At 29.1% G+C, this 24521-nt stretch overlaps 1 protein-coding gene and 1 long non-coding RNA gene across 2 annotated transcripts in view; both read right to left on the reverse strand.

The window, feature by feature from the left end:
• Positions 1-2012, reverse strand: part of LOC107452034 (uncharacterized) — a 151644-nt gene extending 149632 nt beyond the window's left edge. The window contains exon 1 of the mRNA XM_043044315.2: positions 1590-2012. Coding sequence (XP_042900249.1) covers positions 1590-1596 — 7 coding nt within the window. The 5' untranslated portion in view covers positions 1597-2012. The remainder of the gene's footprint in view (positions 1-1589) is intronic.
• A 10501-nt stretch (positions 2013-12513) lies between these two features.
• Positions 12514-21978, reverse strand: LOC107440603 (uncharacterized). The gene is made up of 3 exons (XR_001583653.3): positions 21392-21978; positions 19352-19414; positions 12514-15154 (listed from the first exon to the last, which is right to left on the reverse strand). It is a non-coding gene; the product is annotated as an uncharacterized lncRNA (long non-coding RNA).
• Between the last annotated feature and the right edge of the window lie 2543 nt (positions 21979-24521).

Raw genomic sequence — 24521 nt, forward strand, 5'->3', positions numbered from 1 at the left:
TTTTCCATTCATGAGAGACGATATTTCAATTTAAATTTTTATCGCATCAAATTCAATATTTCTTAAAATTCATAAATGTCCATAACACGTAAAAATTAAATTTGTTTTTAAAAATCATCACTTTTTCCATTAATGAAAAAAGGCATTAGAATTTAAATTTGTATCGCATCAAATTCACTATTTTTTTTAAATTCATAAATGACTATAACACGAAGTTTAAAAAAGAATATGGAAATTAAATTTGCTTCATAAACCATTTTTTTTTCCTTTTTTCATGAGAGACGGAATTTAAATTTAAATTTTTATTGCATCAAATTCAATATTTCTTAAAATTCATAAATAGCTAAAACGTGTAAAAATTAAATTGTTTTTAAAAATCATCACTTTTTCCATTAATGAAAAAAAGCATTCGAATTTAAATTTGTATCGTATCAAATTCACTATTTTTTTAAATTCATAAATGACTATAACACGAAGTTTAAAAAAGGATATGGAAATTAAATTTGCTTCCAAAACCATTTCTTTTTCATTTCCAATCATGAAAGACGAAATTTAAATTTAAATTTTTATCGCATCAAATTTAGTATTTCTTGAAATTCATACTTGGCTATAACACGTAAAAATTAAATTTGTTTTAAAAATCATCACTTTTTTTCATTAATGAAAGACGAAATTTAAATTTAAATTTTTATCCCATCAAATTTAGTATTTCTTGAAATTCATAAATGTCTATAACACGTAAAAATTAAATTTGTTTTTCAAAATCATCCCTTTTTTTCCATTTATGAAAGAAGAAATCTGAATTTAAATTTGTATCGCATCAAATTTAGTATTTCTTGAAATTCATACATGGCTATAACACGTGAAAATTAAATTTGTTTTAAAAAACATCACTTTTTTTTTCATTAATGAAAGAAGAAATTTGAATTTAAATTTGTATCGCATCAAATTTAGTATTTCTTGAAATTCATACATTCACGTAAAAATTAAATTTTTTTTTAAAAATCATCACTTGTTTTTTATTAATGAAAGACGAAATTTAAATTTAAATTTTTATCCCATCAAATTTAGTGTTTCTTGAAATTCATACATTCACGTAAAAATTAAATTTGTTTTAAAAATCATCACTTTTTTTTTTATTAATGAAAGACGAAATTTAAATTTAAATTTTGATCCCATCAAATTTAGTGTTTCTTGAAATTCATACATTCACGTAAAAATTAAATTTGTTTTAAAAATCATCACTTTTTTTTTATTAATGAAAGACGAAATTTAAATTTAAATTTTTATCCCATCAAATTTAGTATTTCTTGAAACTTTTTTTTTCATTAATGAAAGAAGAAATTTGAATTTAAATTTGTATCGCATCAAATTCAAATTTTTTTTTCAAATTTATGAATGATGTAACATGAAATTTAATAAAGAATATGGAAATTTAATTTGTTTTCAAAACCATTTTTTTCTTCCATTCATGATTAACGAAATTTCGATTTAAATTTTCAGCTCTACAAATTCAATATTTTTCGAAATTCATAGCTGACACTAACATGAAATTTAAAAAAAAAAAAAACATAAAACTAAAATCTTACCTCTCATCTTCACTAAATCCTCTAAGTAAAACAAACCTCCAGCTTTTTCACGTGCACAACATCCAGAATCCGTCTAATAATTCCAATCACTCACAATACTCCTAAACGTAACAAAATTCAAAACCGGCGAACTTAATTCCACTCTTTTGTAAGAAAAACAACAACAAAATTCCTTCCAATGCAATTGGGATTCTTCCCTGACAAAAACCGAAGAAAGTCAGGGAGTCTTAAGAGAAAGGATGCTGCTCACTAACTGACCCTGTCTCCTTACCTTGAGCTCGACAAGAACTGATTGAAATAGCTTAGGAAAAAAAGCTCGTAAGCCGCCGCCGGCTTCTCATGAACGAGTAGCGCGAGTAAAATAGGAATGAAGAAGAAAAAGATGCTCCGGGCGGAGTTGTTAGGCTTCCTTTTTCTTTCTGAAGGGATTCCCTGGATTGGGTATCAATGCATTGGCCCTTGACAATGAAATGCGTGATTGTTTGCATAATGCTGGATGTATAGTTGAATCATTCAGGCACAAAATAATGATTTACATTAAATATATATATTCAAGATTTTTTTTCTTCTTTGAATTATAGTAAATTAGCATTGATTTATTTATTTTAGCATTTATCTGTTCTTCCCAAATGTTCGATTTACTTTCATGTACAAAACAAACAGAAATCGAAAACAATAAATGCAGGCAAAATTGGCAGGTTTAACACTTAAAAACAATGGCTTTTAAACCTTTTTTTTAAAGAATTGTTAAGTTATCTTTTAAAACCTAGGCTGGGGCTATTATAAGTATGTGTATTTTATAATATTTTTTATTTATTAATTTGTTTTTATTTATCGTTTTTACCATAAACCTTACCTTCTCTAATGTTCTCGTGAAATCCAAACATTTAAAAGAAACTAACCAAAGCACCTCTATTTAAAAATCATTTGATTAAAAGCATTGCATATGGTTAAATTGTTTAACCATCCATACTAAGAATAACAATTTACTTTAAATATTTGTATGAATTTTTAAAAAAATTAAAATGCCTTTTTGGCTGTTCTTAAAAAAATATTTTTGTTGTTCTTAAAAAAAAATATTTTTGCTGTTCTTAACATTACATTCTCCAATGGATTGCTGAACTTGAAAACTGAAGTGTAAATTCACAGTAATTCTTTTTTTCCTTTTCCTATAAGAACTATAAAAAAAAAAAATAATAATGAATTAACGTAAATATTTTTCGACTAATTTTCTGTTTGTTCTCGAGGCATTCTTAATAAATAAATAAATAAATAAATTTCACATAAGAACAAAAATAATTAATATAGAGTTGAACTTTCTGATTATTGTAGAAGCACTTTTATCACGCAAACAATATCACTAGATATTCTGAACACACAAAAATGATCCACATGCTTTTAGCTATAATCAGTATAAAATTATGAAAGCAATTACAGAATTTTCCTAAAAATAATTTAAAAGGAATTTTTTGACAAAAAGAAGATTACTTAATTATTTATGAGATGAAACCTATTAAATCGAAGCAAATCTGTTGGAGAAAAGGTTAAGAAGCGTTAGCAAACAGTGAAAAAATTGCATTTTTAAAAGATTAAAACGCTAGAAGGCTTTGGTATCTTTTAATTGAATATATTTTTACTTTTGAAGGACTCTTTTACAATAAAAAAATAAAATAATTACAAAATTCGAAATACAGTTACAGTTCGCATGTTAATCCTCTTACATTGAAAACCCACGAAAATGAGTGTAAAGTTCACTCACTCACAGCATTTTCTAAATAAAAGTGAATAGTTTTTAAAACATTTATTACAAGAAAACGGCTAAGGTGAAAAAAATGCAGTTTATCTAATAAAAAAATAAAATAAAATAATGTGGCTGGGCATAAATTTTTCCTCGCAGAGTTTCTATTTTTAGAGCAAAACTTTTCCAACAGATGACGCTATAAACAGTATACTTATCACAGAAATGTAACTGATAATCACATTTCGATTTTCTTAAAATGTCTACTATCATCTACAATCACATGTCGTAATCGTAAAACGAAGTACTATTTATTCTTAAATAAAAGAAAGTAAAATTAAAAGGGTGAAATGGGTTTACATTGCCATCTGTCGCAAAATGTTTGAACTAAAACCAGTTACTATGGGGAAAAATTGTATAGCTTGTCAAATAATTTTGGTGCAAAATTTTTTTATATTTTCTTACAGCAATCATTTTCATGTTATAAATTTGTGAAAATTAACAGTTTAACACAGGACACCCTGTATACATAAAGAAGATACTAATAGATTACTTATTTTGTACTGTGCTCAAAGTTATGAAAAGAAAACAAAAACATCACATCCTGAATATTTTTTGGTCTAATAATAAATTTTTAAAAAATGATAGATATTTTTTATTTTAAATATTTTTTATTTAGTTTTCAATTGTTAATCATAAACTTTTTTTAATGATCTATAAATATTTCTAGACGTTTTAATTAATTTAAAAAATTCGGCATTGTTCATCACGTAAATTAAACTAACCACTATTTCATTTTTTAATAGTATTTGTTGCAAAAATATTTCGTAGAAAATATTAAAATACTTTTGAATATTTGAAAAATTATGTTAAAGAGAAATAAATAAGTTTTAAGCGATTTGCTTAATTTCTTTTTCAGTTAAAATAACAGCTGTGTTTTGATTGTTATATTTGGACACATGCATTAAAACACTAAACGCCTCTTTATATAACTCTTTCAATGAGTAAAATACAAGTAATCAAGGGCTGCTGATTGTTAAGTATTTCAGCCAGTTAAACGTCAGACAGAAATTTTATTCTCTTACTTTTATTTTTAAACATTTAGAAGCAATAAAATATATATTTTTGAAGTACCTTCATAGGCTTAAATAGCAGAATAAATGTGCAAAATTGGCTCTTTTTTGTCAACTGGAAAAATATTTTTTCTTCCATAACTTAGTATGTATGTAGTATTTATAGCAGGGCTTCAAAATTATGTTGCTCATTATGCACGAGATATTTAAAAATTCGATCTGGAATGTACTTTCCACCATAACGTGCCCGGATGGCCGGACATGCAATTACTTTTTCGGAAATATCGAAATTTTGACTAGAATCGTTGAGACGCTGAATTGCTCATCGTCTTTCCAAAGAGAAAAAGAAAATCCTAAACGCTTTGATAAATTGCTAAACGCACCTTAATTGCTGCTTTACTTAATAACATAAATAAGAATTTATGAGACTAAATTAACTTTTTTTTTATAACTCTAGCCAAGTTTATACATAAAATACAATATAAATATACCAAGTATATATATTGTATTATAATTGATAATATCTATTGTATTTTAATTTAAGTATTGGTATGGTAAATATATCAATACATAATTATAAAACACAATATACCAAATTTATACAATATAAAAGTTGATTTATACTTTAAAAGTGTTGATAAAGATCTACAATTGGTAAAGTAATTTTTTAGTATATATTAATTAATAGTTGCATTTATATGTTTTCAATAATATGCATTATAAAAAGATGCTTGCACATCTAAATGTTTCATTCGAACATAAATCTTGTAGACTAACATGCCCAGCTGCTAATTTACAATCCAACGGCTTTTAACGACTCGCTAGATTGGTCGCAATTATAATGTAAGCTTTAATTTCTTTTAAAATTTGTTTTCGTTTCTTCATTTCTTTTAATTTTTTTTTTTTTCATTTGGGGGAGGGGTGCAGTTCTCAGAGCCCTATCTGCAGTCTATCTAGCTTATAGTCAAATCCGACCTTTCATCTGTGAAGATCATTCTTTGATTTCAGTTGGGTACAACGGCAATATATCAACCTTCCACCGGGGTCTTAACCCTTTGACGACCAGTCACAAGTCTTCGTATAACTATGTGGATGGTTTGAAACTGTTTCCATAATGATAAAATGACAGTCGCCGAAGAAAAGATCAGCATGTAAGATAGACTGTCCTGCTTCAATACGTCCGACTGCACATCAGCGCAGTCTAGGAAACGAGTTTAGCTTGAATAAACAGTTAAAGGATGTTCTTAACACCTTTTATAAGCATTTAAAGTGCAACTTCTGTAAACTTTCACAAAGCCAGCTCCCAACACTTCTGCATATTTCTTGACGAGGAACCGTGATTAGCTTGTTATCTAACTTATTTGCATACTTCCTCTGCAATAAGTTGCAGCTTCTCCAATTCAAATCGTCCTCCAGAAATTAAAATTTTTTTTCTCTCCTTGCTTTAATTTGCATTTATCATTTATTGCTTAACGCATTCTCTTTTTCTGAGTTTAATTTTCTTTCAGACACAGTTGATTATTTTTCAAATCTTGGTCGTCATTCATTTTGTTACGATTAACACATTTAAAAAAATTGTTTACATAACATTATGATAATTAATTATTTTATTAACAAAAGTCTTTCTGTTTTTAAAAGAAATATTGATTTCAGCTAAAAATAAAAAAAATATGAATGAGAAAGAGAATTACGGGGAATGGAGCAGGGGATTAGCCACATAATTCATTAAAAATTTAACACAAGTTATTGCAAACGATATGCTTAAACTTAAAATCTTAAATGAAATATGAATTTTATAAAAAATATTAATGACTTCAAGTTTTAAAAATTATGTTTTTCAAATAAGAACTGAAAAAAAAATTTTTTTAATAAATTTCGATTTAAATCAAATTAATTTTATTTATTTGCAAACATTTACAGTAGAATTTTTAAAAGTGAGCAGATGAGATCGATTTCTCAGTATAAAACATTCGACTAGTCATAAAACATAAATTTTAAGAAAGTATTTATTTATTGCCATAATTTTGCTTAAAAAAATGATGCTCGTTGGGTTACTACAAAAAAACCAGGACTTCCATAATATAATGAAAAAGAAATTATACGGAAAAATTTATTATTTGATGTCCAATGCTGCCATCTGTGAGATTTAATAAGAGTAAAAAGAAAAGATTTAATAAATATTCAAGCTTTTCATATTTCTTTATAAATTATTTTGTATTTTGCAGTATAAAAAATTTTATGATGCAGTCCTTAATATCCTTTTCAACTTTCCTACATAAAGATATTTAAATTTAATGATTAACAGAATGTAAACAATGTAATAAATCGTGTCATATTAATAAGATTAAGCTCTTATCATATTAATTTTTGATCATTAGTGAATCAGATAATATCGTTAAATGTTTTTCCTATTGAAAAATAAGTACGATATGATGAAAAAATTGCAAAAAAAGAAAATATATGATTCCTCAAATTGAATTTAATGACAAAAGTAAAAAAATTAAATAATAATAAATAAAAAAAAGAAAGAAGGTTGATGATTGGTTAAATCTGATTGTTTTATGATACCTGGACAACACGTTTAGCTAATAAAAATAATAATAATTAGTACCTAGGATGTTATTTTACAGTTTTTAATTAAAAGTTTCTTTAATGCGTGGAAGATTACAAATTTCGGATCTTATTAGATTACTTCATAAAAGAAATTAATGCATATTTGTGTTACAATAACTTTTTAGTTTATTTTATGTCACTCATATTAATGCACAAATTCATATACATTGTGCATTTTTTATAGCTCAAATAAATAAAAAAAACACTTATTCATAATATGAGGACATGTTATATTTTTCAAGATGGAAGGATTAGCAATTTTATGAGGAAAGTGTAAGACAAGAAGGACCCATGCAAATATGGTGAATTTAGACCTAAGTATCCTAATTTCGTTTTTTTAAGATTTTTCTTAAAATGTTGAAAAACTTTATGAATATTTATAAAATTCATTCTCTTTGCAATATGTGTATTAATGTAATTAGTAATAAATTAATATAATAAAATAACTTTTCGCAAAATTTAGTAGTATTCATCTCAAATATTAATTAATAAAAACAAAATTTTAAAAGAAAATATTGTTAAAAATGAATATTTATAACAGTAATTAAGTAACCAAACTCTGTAGGAAGTGTGAGATCTTACTTTGGGGACAACCTTCAATTTCATTGAAACAAGCTAAATATCTTGCTTATTAGGCTGATACATTAGTAATTTGTCGCAGTCCCACAACAAACCTAAGCATTTAGTTAAAGTGAGTTTCCTATCAACAACTTGGCACATTCAAAATGTATAACTGGTGCTAAATTATAACACTATCTTGAAAGAAAATTCAACTTTTTATCAGGAAAATATTTAAATTTTTATAACAGTCGTTGAACTGCCGACCCAATCTTATGGGTTTACGACTACTAATGTTCAACTTCGTAGCCTTGTAATTTTGAACCCAATTCAGAAGACAAGGGAACTCCTATTGGAGTATTGGGAGAAATTTTGCCTTCGTGGAGGACTTTTTTGATGGAGCTAACCCGCATTTGCCTTACATAGAGAGGAAAACCACGAGAACCTCCCACGGTTAGTCTAACGGCAAAGGGATTCTAACCCATGATCCGTCCACCACTGAGGATATTTCACGTCAGCACTGTGGTTGATGAAAGCCGGATGCGGAATTCGTATCGACTGGAATTCGAACCCGGTTTGTCTCATTGGAAGGCGAATGCTCTATCCGCTGCGCCATCGCCGTTCCATGAAAATATTTGGAATAAGTGATATATTGTATGAAGAAATAGGATAACTCCGCCTCCTTTATTCAGCCCTACTAATATTCAGCTACGGCTGCGTCAACTGTTGACGCAGCAGTTTTAAATAAGTTCGCATTCACTCACTCTGTTTTTTTTTTCCTTCTTTCGACCCCTTCTCATTTAATACGTTGAATGCCACGCTAATTTTACATGTCTTGCCCGTCTGGCCAAACGGCAAATAACTACAAAACTAAATTTGCAGATATTAGACAGATTTTGCTAGTTTTTTAAAAGGTTTAGAATGACATATCTGAAAAAAAGTGGTGAATTATATAACCCTACGAATTTTTTAGAAATAGTGGAGGATAAAAATCTACTCAATTGAATTTATTAAACCAAGAATCACAATTAATGAACTACCACTTGAAAATATTCATTCGCTGTCCGAAGCAAGTTGGCATCTCTGTGTATATAAATAAAACTATTTTTGTGTTCTATATTGCATTAATTTCTTCAAACCATTTTAGTAACGATAATAATATTAAAAAAATTAAAAGCATTAAAAATTTACTCGAATTATGTGCTTCTAATAATCTTGGCTTCGCCGGTCACCGGTGACCCCCATGGCATTCAATGTGTTAATACCCCAGTTTTCATACCTTCATATCTTTTATATTTTAATTTTATAACTTCAAAGGCTACGCTCTCTGTTTATTATCGTCCACCATTCCTCGGACTTTCCAGCTCAGTTCTTTTCAGATAGATTTGATTGCTCTTATCAACTGTCTTAACACAGCGGTTCTCAATCTTTTTCTGCTAAGAAACCTTAAATAATCAACCTTCTTTCGGTGAAATTCCGACTTTATAAAAACTTACTAAGGTGATTGTGAACGTTTTTTTTTCCAATTGTTTGATTTGATCTTAGATTCTGTTTAATGTCTGTCAGTTGAATTTACAGTCCCTGTGCTCTAATCTAGTCATGAATTTGTTTTTGGTGTATTTGCATAAACTGAATTAAATAAGGCAAATCTTGGTTCACTTCAAAATGAAAACTTAAAAGAACTGCTATAAACGTTGAAATTGGTTATCAGAGAGACGTAAAAAGATATTAGTTAATTTATTTTGATTTGAAAAGCGTAATGGGGAATACTAATGCAATATTTCACAAATGCTTGTTATCTTTTCATAATGTGTTCAATATATTGTTTTTTGAAATATTATATTTTCTTTTTAAAATGCCATTTCTATTTCTTTGGCATTTTACGTGAAATAATTTCATAAAGATAACCAAAAGATTAAATAAATCATGAATTATAGGTTGGACCTATATATAATCTGAGAAATTAAGAACTCATCGAAACTTATAAAATTTACTAACTCGCGAAATCCCTTTAACTTTTCCAGGGAGCCTTAAGGCCTGGTTTCTTAGGACAGGACGCCGTCAGCTGGAAATCAGCGTTAACCTCTGATTGGTCCATTTGTGAGTTTGATAGTATACGTCATCGAACGCTCATCTTGAACTACAATTGCCGTCCAACTCAACTGCAGTTGGATTACAACGTGACGTTAACCACAGAAGCAATGGCGGACAACATCCAACAGCACATTGAAATCAGCCAAGATTTTGATTTTGACATTAAACATAGCTTCTTCATTAAACATAGCACTCTTCATTTAGCTCAGCTATAATGTGTTTTTTCTTGGACAAAGTCATTATTTGTTCTCTAAAACACTGGTCGACAATAACAAAATCAATACAAATTCAAAATAAATATTTGTTTACGTTATTAACGCATGCGCAATGAGAGATAATGTCTGCGTTGGACCGACTGCTCACGCTGAGCTAACAAAAAAGTATTTTTTTGGCGTCAGCTCTACGTCAACTTTCCGCTGACGCCCAGATAAGGCGCTAGTTCTAAGAAACCAGGCCTTGAGCTAACAAACCAGTATTTTGTTGGCGTCAGCGGGACGTTGACGTCCCGCTGACGCCCAGATAAGGCGCTTGTCCTAAGAAACCAGACCTTTAGAGTGCCACAGAACCTCATTTGGAAACCGCTGGATTAGCCAATGATGAGGAACATTATCGATTGAGCGGCAAAAAAAAAAATCAAAACATTTCAGGAGATTGAGGCTAGTTCTTAAGAAAAACCTATTTAATGATCTAATTACTTCATATAAATTAGAAATATAAACTAAAAATACTTCTTGATCATCTTCAAACGTTGTAACTGCAACAAAAAAAAATCACAATTCCCTGCAAATAGTTTTCTCTAAATTACGCAGTGCAACAAAAAATTTTCAACTCTAACGGAATAATTCAAAAGCCTGCTAGCTATCGCTCACTAACCCTAAATCCTCGGAATGGCTTGTGAAGTTCATCTCAGAACACTCACCTCATTTACCCTAAAATAAAATAACACGCATATGTTAGAAATTCAAAATGAAATTATAATTGCACGCATACATTTTAGTTTCCAAAATGGAAATTCAGATCAAATAAGCGTAATTTTTTTCATCATAAATTTATTCTTTTAATTTTTACCTCTCATTAAATAAGTTTAAATGATGAAACACAACGTAATATAAAATAAAATAAAAGATTACATAAAAAGCATGATTTTCAAAAATATATATATACAATATATATACAAATAAAATTTTAAGCCATTATAATTTAAATTTTTTTACATTTACAAAATGTTAATATTTTAGTTGGAAATAATAAACATCTACAAAATAATAACTTCCACTTACATAAAAAAGAATTAAAAAATATGGATTTAAATTTTTATGAATAAGCATGGTTAAAAATTTTTCTTTCAATTTAATAAAGTTTGCCAAGTTATGTTTAAACCCGATATTACATTACTGTTTTCAAGCGTAATCGATTAAAGAGTTCGCTTCAGTTGTCCACACACTTCTGAAGAAACTGCCTATATTGTTGCTAGTAAAATGTCACAGCAGATTTTAGGAGCACTAATTCCCTTTAGCTCAGAAAAGGCATTTTAAATTAATCCCAGCGTCCCGCAGTGGACTGATCGTTAAGACACGGTTCCCAGCAGATCACCGAAGTCAAGCATCACTGGCTACGGTCAGTGTGCGGGTGGGTGACCACTTGGATCAGTCTGCGTAGGGACCGAGGGTGTGCGGTATTGGTCCTCGTTAAACTGTGCTACCGTAAAGTGCTCGACTTCGCGCGCAGGTCGTCGGGCTACCGAAGCGGGGGTGCCATCCCCTCCGCAGAGGATCAAAATTGTGATGGCATGTCTTCGGATCATCCTCCGGGATGTTTCCCAGACCGTCGCCAATAGCCCATTGTGCAGATCTAGTGCGACGTAAATTAACAACAACAACAAATTAATCCCAAAAGCATATGCAATTATTTTCCTAAGAAAATGATAAATGAGCTTTGACTTTTATCAAAAACAATGTTTATCGACAGTTGACGATGTAAGTGATACATTTAATGGAATCAAACATGGAATTGTACTTCTGATGGTGGTCCTGAAAGAGTGGATACCAACTTCTGGAGAACGCACTAGGTCGGCTCATTGGGAAGACTGATTGTGCAGCTCATTGAAAATAAAAAACTTCTGATACGCTGTTTCATTTGTGAGAATTATTATTTTCTATTGCTTACAATAACAAAAATATTCTTATTTATTTATTTTGAGAATTGTTTGAAAATGAAAGAAATATGATTGTTAATTAATTAATCAATGCAGGCTCAATTCAAAAATTTAGGTCGCATATTTTTTTAAAAAATAAAAAATTCTTCTTCTTTCTGAAACATATATATCATTTTAAAAATTAAAAGTTAGTAAAAGTTTTAACGCTACATGTTTAAACATTTGTGAAAGTAAAATGCTTTAAAATAATTGCTATATTTCTTGGTGGCAGCAACTATTCTAGGCCAATGTCATGCCAGCTTCCTATCATGTTCACGACTAAGTATTGAACATAATTTTTTACATCAGAGTCAGAGCAGAATCATTTTACAGTAAGTCAAATTTATGCTTGCTGAAACCATCATCACACTAACATTTCCTGGTAATTTGCTAGTTCGTGACGCATAGTTCCCTAATTAGAAAAAATATTTAGCAATGAGGTAATTTAGCTCTTTAACAATGTGAAATATGAAGATAGGACATAATAGGGAGCTAATAAGACATGGCCATATATAAACAGTCAGAGTACAAAAATACATCTACTAATTTCCCTTTAAATTGAACAGATTTTTGCATATCTAAAAATTAAGATACCTTGTTTTTGTGAGTCTTTTATAAATATATTTCGATAATTAAAAAAAGAACAACAAAAAAGATTCTTCATTAACATTTATTAAAAACAATATTTACATGCTATTAAATATTCCAACACAATGTAACAGCTAATTTAACTCTGTTTGAACAGTAACCATAAACAAACTATTAAATAAAAGTCTTCGAATATAAAAGGATGCATAAAATAAATAGTATAAAATCATTTCTTTTTTAATGGATGTAAAGTGTAAAAACTTAAACTCAGATAAAGAAATTTTTAAATATCAAAGATAAAGTTAAAATTCAATTAATACCTAAATATACTATATTACCAAGGCACACCTTATTAATATTACAACTATTCCTTTAATTAAAATATCCAGAACAAAATACAAGGAATGGGTGAGTTTTGTGACACAGAGCAATTACAGCGCACTCTAAATTTTTTTAATGTTTATAAGTAACAAACAAATGCAAATAATTGTTTAAATCGTTTCAAACAATCCATTTCATAGTACCCATGATACATCATAAATTTTTACTTAATAATAATTTGTTTATCAATATTTCAAATAATTCTAACATAGAAATAAACAACAACAGAAAAGATTATTCAATTCATGACTTTCCGAAACATAAGAATTATTGGTTTAACAGCATGGCGTAAAAGACACAAATAAGATTCTTAATTTCCATAAATATTTGTATGTGTATATATGTATACGTAGAACAAAGAGAATATCCACACTCTACTACTAGGATAACATTATTTTCAAAAACAATACAAATTTCCATTAGCAACTATGTCGATAAAAATATTAAGTATATATAAAACTTAAAAAACATTCCATATAGCAGAAAAAAACATGTAAATAAATAAATAATGACAATCCACCTAAACAAAAAATGCAATAAAAATTCTAACCATCACTTTAGTTAACGACTATTCTTTATAAAACTATAATAAAATATAACAGTCAGATTAAAATTTATAATATGAAAAAATGCAGTTCAGAGGGGAGAAAATAATTTTTTTCATAAAGCAACTATAATATAGCTCTACAAAATAAAAAATTTATAAGTTTAGAAAATTTATTCAAAAAGCATTCATGAATTCCCTTTCTTTTTACCCTTCAAAGAATTACAATAAAAAAACAAATATTTGCAAAAATGTTTGATCCAACACTCAAAAAACAAGAAGAAAACTAACATTTTTAGAGACATAAATGACAATTATGCAAATTCTGATGACTGTAATTAACATGCTTAACCTATTTTTTTAAAAGTTATACTTTCTTATTCAAAATTAGTAAAAGACAATATCATATAATGCATAGATATTAATCCAGAAATTTGAAATAATTACTAAAACAGAAGCAATTCCTGAACATTGAAATCTTACAATCAACAATTAAAAAATCAAATAAAATTTTCATATGCATTTTATTTAAGTTAAAAAAGAAATTATACATATTTTAATATGTGATAAATTATTTAATTATATATCAATACATAATTAATGCTTTTAAAGATAAAACCATTTTAAAGTACTTTCCCTTGGAATGTATTAAATATTAATATTAATTAATTATTTCGAGTACATGACAAAACTGCCATGTGTCAAAAATGGCAGATGTTTTGAAAAATCAATTTAAAAATAGGTTGAATGGGACAGAAATGTAGTTTTAGTTTTTACATATTTTTATATTTTTCTAGTCATCAGTAGTTTTCTGAACACACAGTAAGGTGATAAATATGTACAATACTTAAACAAAAAAGCACAATAATTAGAAATTTTAAAGATATGAGTGCAGTTAATAATTCAAAAAATTAAACAGGGGGAAATGAAAAAAGAAACCGAAATTTTGTTGCAAGGAAAAGAAAGAGTCTGTAAAAATAATGATTGTATTAAATGTGTATGTGTATGAAATCCATAACTTTATTTTGAGTGTAATCAGAATATAAACATAATCTTAGATTTTTTATTCTTAAATCATTTGATTCAATTTGATTTTTTTCAATTTGATAATTTGATTCAATTTGATTTTTTGTAAGTGATTCATCATTTCTTTTGGAATAAAAAAAAGTGATAACTAACTAGTTTCCATACACAATTAAATGTCACACACTTTCCAGTTTAAAAACCGAAACAATTAACAATACAGTTGAATAACAAAATTTTAAGGTTTTTTGCGATAAGGAAATTTTATATTAATATCTTAATAAACTGTAAACACAAAATTATGATAAATCAAATAATTACAATATTGAAGAAATATGTAGTGATAACAAACACAATTACATTTTTTCAATAGTTAACATAACTTTAAGGAGAAAAAATTATAAACAGGAATAAATATTGGTTTTTGAAAATAGGGCAGTTCCATTAAATTAACCATAGCAAGTTAATAATTAACCATAATATATCAAAGATGAAACTCTAAATTTATTCATGAATAATATTATTTCATATACAAATCCATCACACTACATTACTTTTGAGATATAGAAAACCTTCAATAATTAAAAAAAAAAAAAAACATATTATTCCCTTGTTTTGACACCTAGCATACGAAATAACTCTGTGAAGGCTAGTAGACAATCACCAGAAAACAGATCAATAGATTATCAGAAAACAATTTTCTTCAACATCTTTCTTGATATTTCTAGTATAACTATTGCTGGCATAATAAGATAGCACCTAAAATAAAAAATCATAAATGACAAATCTACATTATAAATTTTAACTAAACATTTAGCGGTAATAAATTAAAGTCAAAAATAGTCATCAACTTGATGCCATAAAAAACAAAACCATGAAAGTTCATCCATCAGTCAATATTCAATTTATGAAAAAAAAATTCAATTATTAGAAACATTAAACTTAATTACTGAAAACATCAACACACATCTATATTACTATAAAAAATTTAATCATCTACACAATCATAATTTTAAAAACAATAAATTAATTTTCAATCAATTAACGGAAGTTCAAAATAAATCACGGAGATGAAATTGTGAAACGATTCTTAATTAAAATACAGTATATAACTCTTAATCTTATCACTAAAAAGGTGGCTTATCATATCAGTGTCCTAGGAAAACAAAAAACTCTAAGGCATAGTTTTTTAAAAGATATTTAGAAACTTGACATTCTGCCAATCAAAAGAAAGAGGGGAAAAAACTCACCTGATCTGAGAATTTTAAATTAGTAAGGTATATCAATGAGATTTCAAAATATTCTTTTCAAAACTTTACCAACAGTAGACAGGGCAATTTCTATTTTTTTTAAATAACTATTTATTTTCTAATGAGCTTTTCTAAAAGAAAACACAAACTGTAAACAGTTCCCAAGCTAATATATAAGTTGAGTTTCGAAACAATTATTTCAAGTTAAATTATTAAATACTAGGTTATACAGGGTGCGTTCTGAATGCGCATGATTTTATTGTGACGCTACTATTGATAGCAGCACACTCAGATTGGTTGAAAAATGTGGTGGGGGATTTGTCCTTCAAAATGCCCCTGGTCTCAGGTCGCTCCGAGCAGTAGGACGTGTCTTCGCGTAAAGTCTTTTTCTCGATCGAGTCACGGCGTGATGAAGTGTTCGCTGGAACAGCAATATGCGATAAAGTTTTGTGTGCGGAAGAATGCAACAGAAACTCATCACATGCTTCAAGATGCCTTTAAAGAAGGAATGCATATCGAGATCTCAGTGTGAAAGGTGGCACAAGGCCTTCAAGGAGGGTCGGGAGAAGGTCACCGACGAGCCTGGCTCTGGACGCCCAACAACAGGCCGAACCGATGAAAACGCCCGGAATGTGCGTGAGGTTTTAAAGTCAGATCGTTGTTTAAGCATTCAGCCAATCGCTAAAACCCTGAACTTGTCAAAATGTGTGGTACATGGGATTGTGGTGGAGGATTTGCAAATGTAAAAGGTCTGTGCGAAGCTTGTGCCGAAGGTGTTGACGGAGGAGCAAAAAGAAGTTCTAGTTTTGCGCAGTGAAGAATTGTTGGAATTGATGAGAAATGATCCAGGCTTTTTAAACTCTTGTGTAACTGGGGACGAATCCTGGATGTTCAAGTACGATCCAGAATCCAAAAGGCAGAGCTCCGAGTGGAGCACCCAATCTTCTCCCAACCCAAAAAAGCGTGCATGAGCAAATCTCACATCAAAACAATGCTGATTGTCTTCTTTGACATCCGAGGAATCATAAATTTTGAGTTTGTTCCGCAAGGACAATTTGTCAACGGAGATTTTACCTGGAGATGCTCAAGAGACTGAAACACCGGGTCACGCGCGTCAGGCCTGATATCAAAGACGCTATCAAGCTCCACCACGCAATGCCCCTAGCCACAGGGCCTTTATGGTCATCAACTACCTGACCCAAAGTAAGATCCCTTGGTGCCCCGACTTGGCACCATGTGACTTCTTTTTGTTCCCCCGACTAAAAAGAGAGCTGAAGGGAAAGCACTGGGAGCCGGTGGAGAACATCCAAGCTCATGTTACAAGGTTACTGAGAGGCATTCCTGGGTGCCTTCCAGACATGGCAGAATCGTCTTCGCAAGTGTATTGATGCACAAGGTAACTATTTTGAAGAATTTTAACCATTTGTACCCATAGGATCAATAAATCTATCATTCCCAGAAAATGCGCATTACTTTCAGAACGCACCCGGTATACATCAATTACTGATTAAGTTATAAAAAAGAAACACAAATTTTAATATTCAAAATAAAACAGATATAAATATTCAAGAATACACAGCAACATTAAATTTCAAATAAGTCTTTAGGTTACAATCTAACAATTTTCGAAGAGGCTAGAATTGATTGCAAATATGCCCTTCAGGTGTATACAATAAAACTATAGGTTAAAAAACTTGTCACCTTAAGTAAAATCATGAAATGCATCATTTTATAGCAATGAGGTTGATGCTCAGGGTTTGCATTTCTTACTATGCATAGGGTCAACTAACTGAGGTAACCATTAACATGGATCAGCTTGTTTATTTTAGGGTGATTAGGTGTCTTTCATGCAAAATCTTAATAATGTTGTTCATATTACTATTTTTAAATGACAACAAAAAAATTTCATCAGGCCAGAAGAACATGTAACTGGTTTTATAAACACTCACACATTCTATTAGCCAGGAAAATCCAGGGGTGATTGTGAGCCCAAGTCAAAATTCCGGAAAATTTCTTGAGTTAAAAAAAAAAAAAAAAAAAAAAAAAAAAAAAAAAAAAAAAAAAAAAAAAAAAAAAAAAAAAANTACTTAAAATATATTTAAAATTTTACACATACCTATACCATTTACATATACCTATGATGACCAGGAGAAGTAATTAAAATTTACAAATATGTCTTTCTTTCTTGAGTTAATGATTATAACAACTATTTACTGATAAAAAATGAATATTAATCATGAATATAAGCTTATAAAGTATCTGGCTCTCCCTTACAAACAAATAACTTGTGTTTTTAAGTTCCACCTTTGAAAATTTCATTTTTCGGAAACTTCTGCGATCAATGATTTTTTTAAACGTCTGGACCTTCGATCTCCGGAAACTTCCGGATCACTGCTAGCGAAAAATCCGGAAATCCGGATTTTTTCCGGAGCACAATCAGCCCTGAAAATCGCTTGATTTAAATTGCATAATTTTGCAGGACATGTTGGAACAACGAGCCAAATTCTGAAATCAGCATCTCCTACATCAAATCCACAGAAAGTTGCTTCAACTGGATATTACTTACTTGCAAAACTTGGGGTCTTACTTCCTAATTGTATCTATGTGGTTATCAAGTTAAAAAGCAGTTATAATGATATTAAGTTAAGCTTTTAATGATTTCTATAGAGCTGACTAATTTCTTGTCATGCAAACTTACAAAATTGTGGGCAGATTTAATGTTTCAAAAAATAAATGTTAATTTTTAGAAATTAAAACAATTATGGAATAACTTTTTTCAAATATATGTTCTTAAAATAAATTTAAATTTTGATCTACAAAATCATGGAAATTATATTGAATAAACCATTGAATTATGTTAAAAATTATTCTAAATAATTGTTTGAATTCATGAAATAATAATATGAATAAACTTATGATATTTTTTTTAAATGTACAATTTTTTATTCATTTATATACACTGATTCTAACGAATTGATTTGTGGGGTTCCAGAACTTATGGCTGAAATTTGTTTCAAGAAAGTAAGGCTTTTATAAATAAAGCAAAACAACACTACTAAAGTAGAATTTATAAATAGCTACATAAAAATGGATAGATATCTTTTTGGTTTTCTAAATAAGAATCTTACGCAGTGTTGAAACACAAAAATGACAAGACAGAGTAAGGGGACAAACATATCGAAATATGAAGAAAAAAAGTGCCTTAACCAATGTAAGAGCAACAAACTTGATAAGATGATAAGTTAATAAATAAAGGGAGATAAGAAACAGGTGTGAGGAAGGTAGGGGTGCTAGGTTCAGAAATTAAACTAGAATAGATTTTTGAAACATTAGGAAAGAATGAGGTACTAAAAAGATCAATTTCAAAAATGTAATTTTAGAGAAAACAGTATTAAAAATAATTTCAATTATACATCAAAAGATTAAAAGACCATTATTAACGAAATTATTTGAATTTTTCAGAACAGGGAAAGATTAAAGTCCATAGTGTTGAATGATTTCATTAGAAGAAAACTCAAATCTTAGATTTAAATTTCAACTATGCAAGATGATGGGGGATGATTTAATGTTCTGATTTTTAACATAATTTTTACTTTTAAGTCAAAGTTTAAGGGTAAAGATAAGGTATTCTATTTAGCATTAATGTATGTATAATAGTTAAGAAAAACCTAAAACAACTGGGGAATATTATTATAATACTTCTTACCATAAAGTTCAAAAAGGATATTCAATTTCTGTGTTAAAAATCTCATCATTTATTCTTAATAATCTGAAGAAAAAAAATATGCATGTTATATTAGAATAATATAGTATCTTTATATTGTACAGAAAAATAATAGTGTCAACAAATAAACAGTGAGATAGGAAACATAAAATTTTACCATGTGTAATCCAGTTTATACAGGATATCTGCTACATTTTAGGTTTTTAAATTCATGACTAATTCCAATAATTTTTCATGACTTAACGAAGTTACTATTTTCTCCGACAAAAACACAACCATAAGTTTAAAAAAAGCATTATAATAACATTCATTGAAATCATAGGTATAACCAAAACTGTTATACTCAGCATCTTCATATTTATAGATTTTAAATTTAAAAAACAGAGTAAAGAAAGAGTTGAAGCAATAAAATAGCTGAAAAAAATATAAAAGCAAATAATTTTTCTTTCTTTTTTTCTGTAGAATTATTATACCCTGTTCCTCCCTTCTGATTGAACAACATATTTCAATGCATTTGTCTCATTATTTATTTACAGCCATTCTGTGTTAAGGCATTGTTCTTGTTAATAGATCTGAAAACATAGTGCATTCATTTAAGTACCGTTGCTTTATTTAAGCGACGTTAAAAGTACAAATTGAATTAATGCAATGGCTTATATGAAAATAACAATATTTTCTTTTTAGTAGAGTACCAAATGAAAATTCTAGTGTTAAAATTCCCACAATGTTTTGAGGACAAACCAAGCAGGCATAAGAGTAATTCAAAAAAAAAAATTAAAAGCTTGAGGAAGTGCAGTAACATTTTAGGGATTGCATCTCTCAGGAATGAATACCAATATGAAAATAACCATTTTTTCCCCCTTCAACTAACTAAAAGTGATAACTTTTTTAAACTAAATATTGTATCTGTCTCAATGTATAAATCATCCTCGTGGCAGAATTGCCGCAATATTGGAGCAGAACCTTAGAGTTCTCGCAGTTAACCTTTTCTTTGCAGGGGTCTATCTAGGTTTTTCTGAGAGGTACCTACTTTGTGAAAATTTAGACATAATTTGCGAAAAATTAAAAATTATATTAAAAAATCAACACAAAAATATGGATTTATCGTTTCTTAAGGGATACAAAAATAAAATTCCAAGAAAAAGTATTTTGTGAAACTACTGTTTTTCCTAAAATTGAATTTCTGAAACTACCGTTCTTCCTAAAGTTGAATTTGTGAAGGTATCGCTAAACGGTAGTAAATTCAGCCTGGACAGACCCTTGCTTTGAGAAACAAAATATGTAAGTTTTCCTTGCAGCTCAAATGTTGTTCTGCAAAAACTCATATGAAAGATTCTTTTCTGTAGAATTGTTTTCAAAAGATTGCCTATCAATCATACTTGAGGGGGAAGAAACAGTCATAATCTTCCGTAACCTTTCCCTTCGATTGGATACTGACATGAAGAGAAAAAACCTCCTCTTTCTTTGTATATGTATACACTGTATGCAGTATTCAGTGTTGGTTCAAATTTTGGGGAAATTTCTGTATCACTATCTGTGGCAGAATATCGCCAAGTCTTGGAAACTTCAGGGCAGTGGCCCGCAAGAAACTAAACTAAACATCATAGAAAGTGACCAACTCGAGAGGTATAACTCGTAACCAAGCCTGAGCAAACATCTACAATTCATTTTTTTTCAAAATTTGCAAGTTTAAAATCTATTTGGCACCATGGCAATTGTAGTTGGTGCGACAGATCACGATAAGGAAATATCCCTCAAGTTTTCTTTAAAGGAGTTTCTCTGCAGATTAAAAAAATTTTTTAATCCTGTTGACTAAAAAAAAAGTTTGGTGCTTTGTTGTTTCCCCTCTAATTCGAGGATTTTGCAACAAGGGTCTTGTTTCTTTAATTTATCACCCCTGTTTTGCTTAAGTTTGGTAACCCTTTTGGTTGCAGATAACAGTAGGCAAATCTTCTTGTGGTTAAGAAACACAGAGACTTAACAGTATATTTCGGTGACATAAATATGTTGAATAATTCTTACCTATCATTACCATGCCACTATACCTCACTCTTAAAGTGAGGTATTAGCGCCAGCTCTTACTGGCTTCAGCCTCTAAACTCCAGAAAATCGACTTTACTAAATCAGTTTTACAAACTTATATCGATGTTTCATGCATGTATATTCAAAAGTTCAATATCAGTACTAATGATCAAAGGATGGTCGAGGACAATGACATAATTTAGTAGAGGGTAGTGCATGGAGGAGTTGTCTACTCTATTCTAGAAACTTAAAAAGGAAAGGGTTTAATCTTCATCATCATCTTCATCTGGAACAAAAATATCATTTTCTTCTAAAAATGCCGCACCTTCCTTGCTTACTGTAGCACCCAGATATAAACCTGGTAACACAGTTAACAACACACGAACAAGACCAAAATTCGTTTTCTTTGGTTCTGGATGAAAAGCACCAGTCTCTGTCGTAACACGAAATCTTCTTGGAAGAATTATACTTTTATTACTTTGAGAAGATTTTAACACAATATTTCTAAGAAAAAAGAGCATATTTCTTTATATACTGGTTCCCCTCAGATATAAACACACCCAAACAACAACAAACATTAAGCAGACAAAATCGAAGTTAAAGTTAGTTGTGGAAAGAAAGCTACGTAAAATAATGCTTGTAGCTTACAGTGCGTAAAATAAAGGCAAGCATTTGCTTGCTGTTTGGTGATTGGTTAAAAGAAAATATTTAAGTACGAAATAATTTAATGAAATAATTAATGAAATAATTTAAATTAATAAACTTTTGTACTGAATAGTTCTTATGATAATTTTTCCCAAACTTCTTAATGTACTTGAAATTCCGATAAATTTTTAAAGTTTGAAGTCTTCGAAATAATATAATACTTTTTTTATTTTTAATATATCAGAGCTCTAGATCCCCTAAAAATCGTTCAGATTATTTTAATGGTAAAAGTAAATTAAAGAAACTGCTAAAAGAACCTAAAACTAACAAATTATACTTGTCAATTGTCATTTCCACATTTTATAAAATTGTTTTTTTTTTTTATTCTTATTATTATTATTCCATTCTCTTATTTGACCCATCACTTATTGTTGTAAGTTACAATGATAATAAACAATAATGTTTTTCTTCCTCTGTTTGCTCCTATATCAGGATGATTTGTTTGCCATGGCGCTGATCTTAAAAATACTAAACAACATCAATAAGATATCAAAAAATAAAGTCCATTTCATGTTTCGTCAGACAAACACAAATTTAAAAACAGGAGTTAAGGTGGCTTAGGGGATAGAGTGCTCACTTCCCTAAGAGGACAACTGGAACACGAGTTCCAACGACAAGAATTTCGCATCCGGTTTCTCAAAGACCACAGTGTTAACGAAAAATATCCTCAGTGGTAGACGGATCATGGGTTAGAGTCTCCTTCCGTAGTTCTTAACAGTGAGAGGTTTTCGTGGTTTTCCTCTCCATGTAACGCAAATACAGAGTAGTTCTATGAAGTCTAAAAATATCTGGCTAAAAAAAGCTTGAATAAAAAATACATACAAGGAGATAAATTAAAAATAAAATAACAAGAAAATGTAGGAAACATCAGGGAGTCGTTGATTTTTGATGAGAATAGTTTTTGCTTTGAATTTAAGGTTTATACTAACCAATCACGGGTTTTTCCATTTATTTTTCAAGGTTTTTACTAACCGGTTACCGCTGTTTTAATTTAGTTATGCTTAGTTTAGGTGGGATTTTCAAATGAATGTGTTGTTATATATAGAAAAAGAACTGTCTCTTTAACGTAGCTTATTCGTTGCATTTCCATCAAAAAGTCCTCCACTGAGACAAATTTCTCTTAATACTTGATCCAGGAGTACCCTTGTCTTCTGGATTAGGCCAAAATTAGAAGGCTATGAAGTGGAACATTGATAGTAGTAAGTTCAATATTGTGTCGGCTATTCAACGACAGTTATATTTATAAGAAGAAAAAGTTTAAAAGCGTAGAACAAATTTAAGAAAAGAAAGAAAGAAGAAAAAGAGAGAAAAAAAAACTGCCATTAATTCCGTTTGCGTATAGGATTAAAAGAAGACAAAAAAAAAACAACAACTACAATTGTAATCTAATTTTCATGCAGTATCCAATGTGTTTCTGACCTTCTGCAGTTTTATACGAATGTTTGCTCTTATCGAAGATATTTTTCTTTACATATTCGCACTTCAAATGATTTAAATAAAGGTATAAATGAATAAATTTGCTAATTTTTTGAATTTCTCACGTTAACATCTAGAAAAGTTACAAAAATTTTTACCTATATTTTATTTACATTCATTTTTTATCCTCACACTCATAAAGAATCAACAACGTTATATAACATGAAACATTCGCAATACTTTCTCTATAGCTTTTGAAAAGTTGATATTAAATATTTATTTTATACTGCAGCTACTTGAATAGTTTTCTATATTTCCGCATGAATTTTGATCTGAATAATAAAAATAAAAGAAAAAGCGAAACTGTTATAAATGTGTTCCTAACTTACAGAAAACAGCCCGAAAAAGTTTATACTTTATTCTGCCAATAAACATTAATTCAAAACCCGTGTTGGCCAGGAAATTTGTTTCTACACTATAATTTTGTTGTCTTTTTGCTGTTCTTTCTCTTTTTTTTAAAAAAAAAAAAAAGCTCGGATAACAAAATGTTTCTCTTTTTACGTCTCGAGAACTACTTTATTGTTGTTTTCTTTTATCTTTAATTTAAATATATGCTTATTAATATTGAGAAAAATTTAGTGAATAATCGATATAGATTTATTTTTACACTGGTTTGTCAAATATTTTGACACAACGTTTAAAAAGAATTTCTGTTCATAATCGAATAAAAACCTAAATGATATTTCTAAAACTATCTGGAGAATGAAATGAATGAAAATGATTAAAAAATAGACGAGGACAAACGAACTTGCAATTGCAAAATTAAACGTTGGGCAATTTTATTGAATCAGTAAAGACATAAGTATAATTTTACGCGTAGTAATCTTCTGTAATTTTATCTGTGTAATAAATGATACAATGAATTTGACTTGTTTTATGTCTATCTTTCGTAGAGTTAATTTAAAATATCACAATGATACGGGAAAAAAAAGATATCAGAACATTTTCT

Source organism: Parasteatoda tepidariorum, chromosome 1 (assembly GCF_043381705.1).
Source record: "Parasteatoda tepidariorum isolate YZ-2023 chromosome 1, CAS_Ptep_4.0, whole genome shotgun sequence".
In the NCBI taxonomy this organism is placed as follows: domain Eukaryota; kingdom Metazoa; phylum Arthropoda; class Arachnida; order Araneae; family Theridiidae; genus Parasteatoda; species Parasteatoda tepidariorum.